We start from the raw sequence: 13,134 nt of genomic DNA on the forward strand, positions 1-13,134 counted from the left end.
CGTCATAGTATGAGTTCAAGTATAGTACAGTCTTAACTAATGAATGAAAAACACGAAGGCATCAGTCAAAAATAAGTACTAATATGCGAACATCCTCTAAAACACCTAAATCAAAAAATCAGGATCATTATCAGGCTATTGGATAGCTTGCTGATGAGTTGTTCGTTAATATCTATTGACTAATCCGACTGGTGGTGGCCTCTAGTTGTTGCCTTCATTACTGGATTTACACGCCTCAGTAGCAGCCCGGTATCATTTAATGTAAACAGTGACTTTAACTGCTGCTGGATGTGTGCTGCAGGTGGCACACTTCAGCAAATGGCGGAGAAACAGCGAGAACCAAACGTGGTATATGCCAGGGGGCAAAATGGATTTTGCCATGTGGCATTTTTTTTTTGCCATGTGGCATTTTTTGGCCATATGGCAAAATGGATTTTGCCATGTGGCATTTTTTTTGCCATGTGGCAAAATGTGGCTTTTTTGTTGTTGTCATGCAGCATTTTTTCTGCCATGTGGCTAAAGTGATTTTGCCATGTGAGTGTCATGTCCCCCCAGTCCCCGACTGGAAGTACTCCGTCCGCCATTTCAGCAGCGCCATGTGGCCACATGACAAAAAAATGGCACATGGCAAAATCAATTTTGCCAAGTCAAAAAATGCCACATGGCAAAAAAAAGTGCCACAAGGCAAAATCAATTTTGCCAAATGGCGAAAAAAATGCCACATGGCAAAATCAATTTTGCCACATTGCACAAAAAATGACACATGGCAAAATCCATTTTGCCACATTGCAAATACCACTTTTCGTTCACACATCAAAACATCAAAACATCAAAAAAATGCCACATGGCAAAAAAAGTGCCACAAGGCAAAAAAAATGCCACATGGCAAAAAAGTGCCACAGGGCAAAATCAATTTTGCCACGTCATAAAATGCCAGATGGCAAAAAAAAAATGCCACATGGCAAAATCAATTTTGCCACACGGCACAAAAAATGACACATGGCAAAATCCATTTTGCCACATTGCAAATACCACTTTTCGTTCTCCGCCCTGCTGAAATGGCAGACGGAGTACTTCCAGTCAGGGACTGGGGGGACGTGCCACTCAATTATACCGAAGGCCGAAACATTTGACAATACTGTACGCCGTAACTGAAAAGTTAAGAAGAAAATAAGGTTAATGGTTCAAATTAAGCCACATTATTACTAGCAACTCATGTTGCTATGCTCTGAAGAACATTGTAAGCTAGCCATCAGTAATGGCTGTTGAAAGCCAGGAATAAAGTATACAAATATTTTGACTATAGGGGCTTCTTAATTTAACACGCAGCATAACAGGCTTGTTAATGTTTTCACATTGTCAATTTTAAAAGAAACAGTAAGTTCAAACTTACCTGCTACTGTACAATGCCATGCAAGTTGGGGTGTACCGCCAAATGAAATGGTCCTCCTTTCAGTTTCCAAGAGATATGATTCCTTTGCGCATGCGGAACCTTGAGAACACACCTAATATTTTTGGGTAGATATCATCTTGTTTGGTCCAGTTAAAATTTTTACTGATTAAAATTAGGTAAAGAGGGTTAAAATTTATTACATTTCACTTGCTTATCTAAATACTTTTAGTATAATTTATACAATTTATATGGATCAGAATTACTACCCACAAAACCATTTATAGTGATGCTTTTTAATGCAGAAATTAAACATAAGTAAATTCCCAAAAAATGGCCAACCCCATGGTTATATGTTAAAATATCAAATGCAGACCGGTGATCCAGTTCAATTCATCTTCTGGAAAAACACTAGGAAAATGAACAGGTGGACGTGTACTGTAGATACCAATAGATAGAGGGATAGATAGAATGCGCATTGTAAGTGAATGGCATTAGTCTATCTGTGCACCTCCCTCCCTCCCTCTGCTTAGCTTTGACGTCACGTGAGCTCCTCTCCGGTTGCCATGGCAACTACTCCCCTCTACCTCCCCCTCCGTCCCTTCTTCCCTCTCCCCTGCCCTCCCGATGCACAATGGTACAGCCAGCATCTTGCAGCACAATGGTTGCAAGGTGTCAGTGAGCTGAAGAGTGAATCAGCATCAGCCAATTTTTGCTTATTGATTTAGGCTTTTTTTCCCATCAGTTTTAATTTAGATTTTTTTTTCTCAGCGGTTTCCATCTTCCCTTTCTGGGATCCCGCAGCCATGATCACCGCATTGCTTCCTGTCGGGATGTTTTGAACTGGACTGGGTTCGTCATCAGCTGGCACGGAATGGTAAGCGGGACTGCTGCATGCACGCACAAATCCAATATCAACTGCAAGAGAAGGTCGAGTCGACAAAAGTGAAAACATTAATGAATGAGTCTTGTCAAACTGATCATAGATTTGAACGGGGAAAAATGACAATGAGGCATTTAATTGATTAAATGTCGCCTATCCGCCCTGCAATGGCAAAACAAGGCCATCCGAATGTGTTGTTATCTCCTATGGAATCTAATCATATTACTTTATAAATGAATACAGACCTTCATATTTTCCCCTTTAGGGCTAATTGTCTTGCATATTCGATGCAGCCATGCAAATGGCCGCTAGATAGATGGATGGATGGATGAGCTCCATTCTGTGTAGGCCCGCATGCAGAGTTTGTCCCCCCTCCACCCGCCCCCTCAATGTCTCTTTCTCACACACAAGTCAGCTGCATACCTTGTGCATTATGCAGAATATCAGTGGACTTCAGCGAGGGAGGAGGCGGATGTCCCAGATCCCCACTAGAAGTGTGTGCACGTAAAGTGAACACTAATGTATTTATAGTGTGTGTGTTCATGTTGATTTATGCATAGATAAGAGTGTTTTAGCGCTGGCTGGTTGGAAAACCACACTTGCAATACTAATGGTCCAGTATCGACAGCAAAGTATCAAATACTGTATTGCCCTTCAGTTATCATCTGATCTTCCAGTCCTTGTACTGTCAAAAAGGGAGGCAAAATATTAACATGTACTGTACTCTTATAATTTATAACTCTGGTAAATGGCATTATTGCAATGACCTGTATTGTTCCACTCAATGTTTCGTCAAACTATGCAGAATTGCACGTTCGAGTTTAAGCCAAAATTGCGGAAATGAAGTGGAAAAAACATATATAAGTCACACTGGAGTATAAGTTGCATTTTTTGGGGAGGAAATTTATTTGATAAAATCCAACACCAAGAACAGACAGGTCATCTAGAAAGGCAATATGATATAAAATTGTTGACTGTTACGTTTTCCATGGCCACTTTCTTGTAATGATAATGCATGGTAGCTTTGACAACACTAGCACAACACGCTAACGGAACGTTTAAAAAAAAATTGTGTCTGTAAATAAGTCACGGATATCTACCTCATAACTATCGCTTAATTGTATTTTTTTTTTTTGTTACTGTCGCATTTTCCCCAATATGTTAGATGATAAATAATCGATACCCCCCAAAAAAATACATTTAAAAGGGTAAATATATGAAAAAGAACATCTCAATCACTCCTTGATGTTTGCGATTTCTGCATCACGACCCTTGTTATATTACCATGTTTCACCCATAAAATCTGGCTGTGGCCATTCACATCTGTGTCTTGACACTCGGTAACACTTTCGCTTGGAGTTTTTGGATCGACACAAGGTAAGTACGCGATAATATTTCGTTAAAATCATGAGGTCTTTAATTGTGCTCTCTCATGCTCTCACCTCCAGTTGGGGTTTTGCTGTTTAAAAAAAAAAAATTTTTTTAAATGCCCTCCTGTTCAAAATTTTTCGTCCCCCAGAAAAGTAAGATTTTAAGCTTTCCAGTGATTTATCACACGTGCATATCGGACAGTTTTAAAATTTGGCCAAATTGGGGCTCTCAGAGCGGAACTTCAAGTCACCTGAGTGTTTTCCGCCATGTATTTGTTATCAAAATTAATTATCTAAAATGATTTTTATTTCCAGCCTATGCAAACATTGTTTTCAGATGATCATACATTGATCATAAATGAAGTGAAAAGTTTGCACTTTAGAGATGCTTGTGGATAAAAGCAGCAGTGTTTTACCTGAAGGAAGGCTCTATTTTTATTTATTTTTCCTAATCTTTGATTAAGAAGTTTTTTCAGTTAAATTTAATGTATTTATTTAGACAGACAATGTTGAGTGGGTTTAACACAATTGTTTATTTTTTGCATTCCTGGATAGTTAAGAGATTATTAACAAGTTCATATCTATTGTGTATGCCAATAACATTTAAATTATGTTCTAGTATTGCAATTTAAATTTGCTAATGAAATCCAGACATTTAATCTGGAAGTTTTAACAATTGTTTCTTGAGTAGTTTTTGAAAACGGGTTGGAAACGAATGGTTTATTACTTGAGCCAGTACACATGAAAGTTAGAATAAGTCAATAGATTTAGTTTGCATTGATCATTTAGCCTATCAATTAAATAGGTTCATATTCACGAGAAATGTAGCGCTGACCGTCGTTCACCCAATGTGTTTGGCATAGGCGGAGTTAAAGGGGGGCCAGGCCCCCCTGGTGGCCGAAAAGTTTAACTGCATTTAATTGACTTTCCTATATATTGATTTTAAAATTAAGAGTTTTCCTGTAAAATAGTGTCTATAAAAGTTGTAAAACACTAAAACAAACTACAAAAATGAATGAAATGAAATAAAGATATTTTATAATGGGACAAAATTATTTTTCGAACAGATCATGTGACTAGCACCTTAGACGGTCATTTGCTTTGCTTAGCCAAAACCACCCGAAGACCGAAAAGGGCAACATTTTTTCAAACCTAAGCTTTCAAAAGCGACAACAACCACGAAGCAAGAACCAATGATTAAAAATGTGGGCCATGAAACGCAAGAGACCACGTGTTTCAATTTGCCCCACTAAAGACGCTAATAATACAACAGAGACACCACCGGTGTCTTGCCAATGTAGTTACCCCCATCAAAAATTGTATCCTCTGGCCACGGGAGCGCACACACACATTAATTATGAGTTATGTCGACCTAAACAATTAATTGAAGCCAGAAAAAGAACCAGAGTTAATAATTTTGGACATCGACATTTTTTTATCTGGAGAAACTCCATACGGGACTTGAATGACTGTAATAACAGTTATAGGTTATCCTACGAGTAAAACAGTAAAGCATTGCCTTATTTTACATTCAGTACGTATTTTACGTTATACGACAAAAAAATTTTGATGGACGGGCCATGTTTTAAAACCTTGTAGATAACTTCCTCACCAAAACATGGAAATCAAGCAAATCAGTGCAGCACAGTGGCTCCGCCCAGGGGATACAATTTTTGACGGGGGTAACTACATTGGCACGACACTGGAATGTATGACGATTTTGGCAAAAAGTATAGCTGTCCTAAGCATTCCCCTCAAGAATCATGGGAAACAAAAAACATTTTCAACGTATTATTATGAATATTCTTGTAAGTTAATTTTATTGCTGACACTGCATTTTGGAGTCATCAACATGTTGTGCCCCCCCTGCCCCAAAAGTCAAACTCCACTAATGGTGTTTGGTCTTATTAATGCCCCGCCCCCAGCAAAAAATGGACATGCAGGTTATGCTGTTATATCGTCCCTACCAATGTTGAGACCAAACCTACGCACTGGAAGTCAAGCTGATATTTTTGGGGTGTCACAACAAGTGCTTCATGTTGATAAAAACAGATAAAGAGCCAAAGAGAGCACTAGAGAGAATTCATTGGCTTTGACCTTGTATTGTTGAATTATTCAGAAGTGTGCTTTCATGCTTCACGTGAAAGTGCTGCAGGGAACACGCTTCACCATTAAACTAAGCTTATGATCAGTCTATGTGCAGTAAGTAGTTATGCGACAATAATATATAACTGTACGTTTATTGCCTGACTGTCAAAAGGAAATTTCACCGTAAAACAATTATTTCTGAGCATGCCCCCTGAAATGTTAACGACATGTTACCCTGTCCCAAGATAGATGTACCAGCACAGTGGGAGTGTCTCCATCATTTCCCCCTGGTCACTACAGAGTTTAATCTACTCGTGATATATGCTTATTAAGGGTGTAACGGTACATGTATTCGTACTGAACCGTTTCGGTACTTGGTGCTCGGTTCGGAACGGAGGCGTACCGAACGAGTTTCTGACATCATGTAACCCTTACTTTTCGAGACTGTGAGTCGATCGGGTTACAGTTTCTTTGTGTAGGTTATATTTACTCCGTCTTCTCTACTATAATGAACGGCGTGACAACGTGGCTGCCGCGAGAACGCAGTGAAACGCAGCCGTTAATGTCAATCAGCCAATGCACGCCAGTTGCAGTGCGGCCATGTGTTATTAGACGCGTCCCAGAAGCGGCTCAACGCGATGCACGCGAAAAGAACGGCAGAGTTTATCATTTGACGCGAGACCCGGCCCTCCTGCGTCAATACTACTAGCTAGCAGACCAGGCAGACCGGAAGTCACTCGTGTAAAAATACGGTGGATCCGGGCAATTTTCAGACTAATATGCAATCGTAACTAGGAGTGGGAACGTCTTGGTACCTCACGATACAATACGATTTGCGATACAAAGCTCACGATAACGATGTTCTGACGATATGGCGATACATTTGAACTGGGAGGGTGGCAGGGTGGCAGCGCTGCCACCCTCGGATTGAATGTCTATGGCTGTCAGTGGCAGTCAATGCCAGGCAATTAGGTAATTTTGGGCCATTTAAAGTCTCACTGGAACAGCACCAAATAAAAGTTCCAGTATCATCACCTTGTCCCATGCAGATTCTTGACTCTTGACACCTTGTCCAATGCAGCTTCTTGACAAGGTGATGATGCTGTAACTTTTGTTTGGTGCCATTCCAGTGAGATTTACAAAGATGATTGCCTGAAGAAGACATCAAAATTCCCTCAGTAAACATTGACACCTTTTTAAAACGACATCTCGATTCTTGGCAGGAACATATCGATAACCTTTTGGGATACAAAGTATCACGATATATTACCATTTCGATATTTTGTCACACCCCTAATCGTAACCCACTTTTTGAGTCCATCAGATCGCTTGAGTGGTAGATAGGGGCACAGCTGACTTGTCTTTGTTGATTTACAGTTGTCTTCTCTGATATAATAATAACCAACACGGCCCAGTGTTCAATACAAAACCCTCCTACCACAACAAAACAAGTAGGAACTAATATTCACATAGGAAGTAAAGTTATACAACATAAAATACACAATATAAATGAATATATATCACATTTGTAAAATACAAACACATAATAAAATAAATAATTTTAAATAAAATAAATTGAAATGAGCTAAAACACCTGTAATTAAATGATAAGAATTATACACAGATCCTGCTTACACAATTAAATTTATCAATTTCTGTGTGGCGCTTTAACTTGAGAAAATCCACCAATAAAGCTTTTGAAAACCGTTCATAAGAAAAAAAAATGATTCATTGCGGCATTTCATTTGTAAAATACATGTTAAATTTTTTGTCGTTGGGATTGCTTTTCTCTTTAGCACAGGACTTCTTTTTTCTTCTTTCTTTCAGAAAGAAAGCTGACCAATACGCGGGGTCTGAAAGGCAAATTGTTGTTGGATTATTATGAACCAAATTCACGTTTGGAGTCCCTCAAAGGTCAATTCTTGGACCACTCTTATTCAACATCTATATGCTTCCGTTAGCTCAGATAATGGAACAGTACGACATCTCCTATCACGCCTATGCAGATGACACACAACTGTACATTTCTGTGTCCCCACATGATTATAGTCCCTTAGTCTCCCTGAGTAAATGCATTCATCAAATCAATGAATGGATGTGCCAGAATTTTCTCCACTTAAATGTGGAGAAGACAGAGGTGATCATTTTTGGGCCAAAAAAAGGAAAGGTCAAAGATAAGCAGGCAACTTAGCACAATGTCACTTACAGCTACAAATCAAGTCAGAAACCTTGGCGTAATTATTGAGTCAGACCTAAAATTTAATAGCCATCTAAAGTCCGCCACTAAATCCGCTTATTACCACCTAAAAAATATAACCAGAATTAAGGGGCTTCTGACTCAACAAGACATGGAAAAACTTATGCAGCAGATTGGACTATTGCAACGGTATATTTACGGGTCTTGATAAAAAATCAGTCAGGAAGCTGCAGCTAGTACAGAATGCTGCAGCCAGAGTCCTCACAAATACAAGGAAGCTGGACCACATTACACCGGTTTTGATATCGCTACACTGTCTTCCGTTGAGTTAAGGGATAGAATATAAAATACTACTGCTCGTCTACAAAACACTTAATGGCCTTGGACCAAAATACATGCTTGACTTGTTGGATTACTATGAGACATCTAGACCCCTAAGGTCGTCTGGAACCGGTCTTCTGCATGTTCCAAGAACAAGAACCAAGCAGGGTGAGGCAGCATTTAGTTATTATGCTCCTCACCTCTGGAACAAGTTACCTGAACGTCTGAAGTATGCTCAAACTGTTAGCTCTTTTAAATAAGGGCTAAAACGCTTTTGTTTAGCACTGCATATCCATAACTGGCTATATATTTCAATCTACCTGATTTCTATTCCTCTTGTGCTTATCTCCATTGCTGATTTCAATTATTATTAGTAGTAGTAGTTGTTGTTATATTTTTGTTTTATTTTTATTTATTTATTTTTATTCTATTTGTGATTAAATGCGATCTTTTGCCTTGGTTTTTACGTTGTATTGATTTAAATGTGATTTTTATGATCTTCATGTGATGTAAAGCACTTAGAATTGCCTTGTGTTGAATTGTGCAATATAAATAAATTTGCCTTGCCTTGCCTATTATCTTTAAATATCCACTACTTTTTTGAGCAGAATTCTAGCTTTGTATAGGCTAATGCTCCTATTGTTGAAAGCAAAAAAGTGTGTAATAAACAACTAGCACATTTATATTTTGCATTTTGTTTTCTTACTGTAACGAAAATGAAACGAACCATGACCTCAAAACCGAGGACCCCGCGTATTGGTCAGCTTTCTTTCTGAACGAAAGAAGAAAAAAGAAGTCCTGTGCTAAAGAGAAAATCAATCCCAATAACAAAGATTTTAACATGTATTTTACAAATGAAATGCCTCAATGAATCTTTTTTTTTTTTCTTATGAACAGTTTTCAAAAGCTTTATTGGTGGAGTTAAAACGCCACACCGAAATTAATAAATTTAATTGTGTAAGCAGGATCTGTGTATTATTCTTATTATTTAATTACAGGTGTTTTAGCTCAATTTATTTTATTTAAATGTGCTATTATTTATTTTGTTATGTGTTTATATTTTACAAATGTGATGTAGTATTCAATTATATTGTATATTTTATGTTGTATAACTTTACTTCCAATGTGAATATTAGTTCCTACTTGTTTTGTTGTGGTAGGAGGGTTTTGTATTGAACACGGGGCCGTGTTGGTTATTATTATAACAGAGAAGACAGCAGTAAATTAAAAAAAAAAAAAAGTCAACTGTGCCCCGAGCTACCACTCAAGGGATCTGATGGACTCAAAAAGTGGGTTACGATTGCATATTAGTTTGAAAATAGACCGGATCCACCGTATTTTTACACGAGTGACTTCCGGTCTGCCCGATCCTAGCTAGTATTATTGACGCAGGAGGGCCGCGTCTCTCGTCAAATAATAAACTCTGTCGTTCTTTTTGCGTGCGTCGCGTTGAGCCGCTTCTGGGACGCGTCTAACACGCGGCCGCACTACGACTGGTGTGCATTGGCTGACTGACTTTAACGCCCGCGTTTCACTGCGTTCTCGCGGCGGCCACGTTTTCGCACTGTTGACATTTCTGGGTTATAGGGTTGTTCCGATCATGTTTTTTTGCTCCCGATCCAATCGTTTTAGTTTGAGTATCTGCCGATCCCGATATTTCCCGATCCGATTGTTTTTTTTTGCTCCTGATTCAATTCCAATCAATCCCGATAATTTTTCCCGATCATATACATTTTGGCAATGCATTAAGAAAAAAATGAATAAAACTCGGACGAATATATATATTCAACATACATTACATAACTACTGTATTTGTTTATTATGACAATAATCCACGGATAGAAAGACTTGTGACTTTGTATATTGTGACTAAATATTGCCATCTAGTGTATTTGTTGAGCTTTCAGTAAATGATACTGTAGCCATGCCCAAGTGCATGATGGGAAGTGGAACCATGACTGTGCGTAGTGCTACCAATTGATATATCTTCTCTGCGTTGGGAAATAACATATGGTGTTAAGACAAAGCTCAATTGCTACCTTGCTTCCCCACATTGCTTCCCATGATATTTCTAATCGCAGGGAGAGGGATTGTAAGGCTTCAGCCAATTTAAAAAAAAGGCTCCAAAGGCTGCCAAAATTCACTGTACTCATTTTACGCTGCCTTTTATCTTTCTAAATAGGTAAAACGGCACTATTACAGATTGAGCGCGACAATGTGTGAGTGGATCGTGCATCGCATGCATTAATTGCGTTAAATATTTTAACGTGATACATTTTAAAAAAAAAAATAATTACCACCGCTATCGGGATAAATTTGATAACCCTACATTAAGCCTAAACTAAAGACTCTGGATGAGTGTAACATATTATGTCTGTAACGTTAAATACAATTAGAATACGATTTAATTAAAAAATATCTATATATTAAAAAAAGGCATGGATGATATTTTTTTGCCGATTCCGATACTTTGAAAATGACGCGATCGGACCCGATCGATCTCTACTGGGTTAGATACTGTCCTACCGTGTTGGTCCTCATTATAGTAGAGAAAGACGGAGTAAATATAATCGACACAAAGAAACTGAAACCCGATCGACTCACAGCCTCGAAAAGTAAGGGCTACATTTGGTCAGAAACTCGTTCGCTATGCCTCCGTTCCGAACCGAGCACCCTGTACCGAAACTGTTCAATACAAATACATGTACCGTTACACCCTTACTTATTACACATATTCATTTTGACTTTTCTTTTTACAAATTTGAAAAAAATGTTTCATTAGGACTGGGGGTGTCAAACGATTAAAATTTTTAATCGAGTTAATTACAGGTTAAAAATTAATCGTAATTAATCGCAATTCAAACCATCAATAAAATATGCCACATTTTCTGTAATTATTAGTGGAAAGATGAGACACAGGATGGATATATACATTCAACATACGGTACATAAGTAGTGTATTTCTTTATTATAACAATAAATCAGTAAGATGGCATTAACATTATTAACATTCTGTTAAAGCGATCCATGGATAGAAAGATTTGTAGTTCTTAAAAGATAAATGTTAGTACAAGTTATAGAAATTTTATATTAAAACCCCTCTTAATGTTTTCGTTTTAATAAAATTTGTAAAATTTTCAATCAAAAAATAAACTAGTAGCCCACCATTGTTGATGCCAATAATTACTCAAACATTGCTCATGGGTGCTGAAGCCTATAAAATTAGTCGCACCCAAGAGCCAGCAGAGGGCGACAAAACTCCGAAAAACACAAAAAGTAAACATTTCACTGTGCTGTCATTTTAATGTTTGAGTGGGGCATGTGCGTTAATTGCGTCAAATATTTTAACGTGATTAATTTAAAAAATGAATTGCCGCCCGTTAACGCGATAAGGTCCTAATTAGGGCTGTCAAAATTATTTTTCAAATTTTGGGATTCTCTGATAATTGCTTCATGTTGCATGTATTTAAGGGTTTTTAAGTATATTATACCGTCAGAATCTCCGACTACTAGCACATGCCTAGTGTCAAGAAATGTGAACATTTTTCATAGATAATGGAAAGAAGCCTGCTAATTGGTGCGAAAAAGGCGGACTTGTTCACACCTCTAACCGATAAAACCCATCCACTTTCCACAGCACGTCTGCTTCCATCAACAAAATGACCAAAACCTGGTCTAAAACGCCTCTTCGCTTGTCGCAGAATCACACTGCATAAGAAAATAGGACCTTTATCTCACAATGCTCCATCTCCCTATTTGAGGACTACCTAATTAACTTCATTTTCAATGCTTCCTTTAACCACGTTATCACAGTGCACCAGCATTGCTAAAGACCTCATTTATACCGCTCTCTATTAGACTTCCAGCATAGAAGAGACTTTAGTCCTATTTGGAGATAAGACACATCACCTCTGACTTTTCCTCATAAAACAAATGAGTTTTTCATTAAATCGATTCAATGGTACTCGTAAAAGAGGTGGCTTCCTTATCATCACGATTCAAGTTTACTATCTTGGAGGATGACTGCATCTATCCACCGTAATACTACATTTAAGTACAGATTCTTTATACTGCTGTCTAAACGATCTGAAAAACATGGCTGCACAGTTACATAAGTCGATTGGATCTTGCGAACATGCAGCTTTATTTCTCTTGCACATAGTAGCTTCAAGTACAAGATTTAAAGCTGCAACACATCTGTTAAGAGTCTATAGAGTTTGGAGACTGCAAATTAATCCCAAATCCAGGATTTTCCTTTCCTCCAATTGTGCTTGCCTCAGTTGTTAGTTCTTTTTTTTGCGCTTCTGAAACATAGGCATGCTTATTTTTGGATTGTGTTTAGTATTGTTAATCATTTGTATCAATAGTTACCAATGGCTGTAATTTTTAGTATTTTACTTATTATTATCTGTAATTAGTTCTAAAAATTTTCAGTAGTTATGATATCTACTGATAGTGTTGTTAAGTATTAGTGATGTATAAGGGCGTAGATTTGGTCTCAATATTGGTAGGGGCTAGAGATGTGCCGATTGATCGGGTCCGATCACGTCATTTTCAAAGTATCGGGATCGGCAAAAAAATATCGGCCATGCCTTTTTTTAATATATATGTATTTTTTTATTAAATCGTTTTCTAATTGTATCGGCAAAAAAATATCGGCCATGCCTTTTTTTAATATATATGTATTTTTTTATTAAATCGTTTTCTAATTGTATTTAACGTTACAGACATAATATGTTACACTCATCCAGAGTTTTTAGTTCAGGCTTAAGGTAGGGTTATAAAATTTATCCCGATAACGGTGGTAATTAATTTTTTTGAAAATGTATCACATTAAAATATTTACCGAAATTAATGCATGCGTTGCAGGATCCACCCACACACT

The 13,134-nt window shown here is 37.7% G+C and overlaps 1 protein-coding gene and 1 long non-coding RNA gene across 7 annotated transcripts in view; one reads left to right on the forward strand and one right to left on the reverse strand.

Annotated features, from left to right (window-relative positions):
• Positions 1 to 1,925: 1,925 nt before the first annotated feature.
• Positions 1,926 to 13,134, reverse strand: part of LOC130905273 (uncharacterized) — a 69,321-nt gene continuing 58,112 nt past the window's right edge. The window contains exon 3 of the long non-coding RNA XR_009061077.1: positions 1,926 to 2,308. This is a non-coding gene — a long non-coding RNA (uncharacterized LOC130905273). The remainder of the gene's footprint in view (positions 2,309 to 13,134) is intronic.
• mapk10 (mitogen-activated protein kinase 10) overlaps positions 2,008 to 13,134 on the forward strand; it is a 70,576-nt gene continuing 59,449 nt past the window's right edge. For all 6 annotated transcript variants that reach the window (XM_057818474.1, XM_057818472.1, XM_057818473.1 and 3 more), the window contains exon 1: positions 2,008 to 2,267. Coding sequence is in view for 5 of the 6 variants with exons in the window: in XM_057818472.1 (XP_057674455.1) it covers positions 2,265 to 2,267 (3 nt within the window). In the remaining variant the exon portion in view is untranslated. The remainder of the gene's footprint in view (positions 2,268 to 13,134) is intronic.

The sequence above is a fragment of the Corythoichthys intestinalis genome, chromosome 17 (genome assembly GCF_030265065.1).
Source record: "Corythoichthys intestinalis isolate RoL2023-P3 chromosome 17, ASM3026506v1, whole genome shotgun sequence".
Classification (NCBI taxonomy): domain Eukaryota; kingdom Metazoa; phylum Chordata; class Actinopteri; order Syngnathiformes; family Syngnathidae; genus Corythoichthys; species Corythoichthys intestinalis.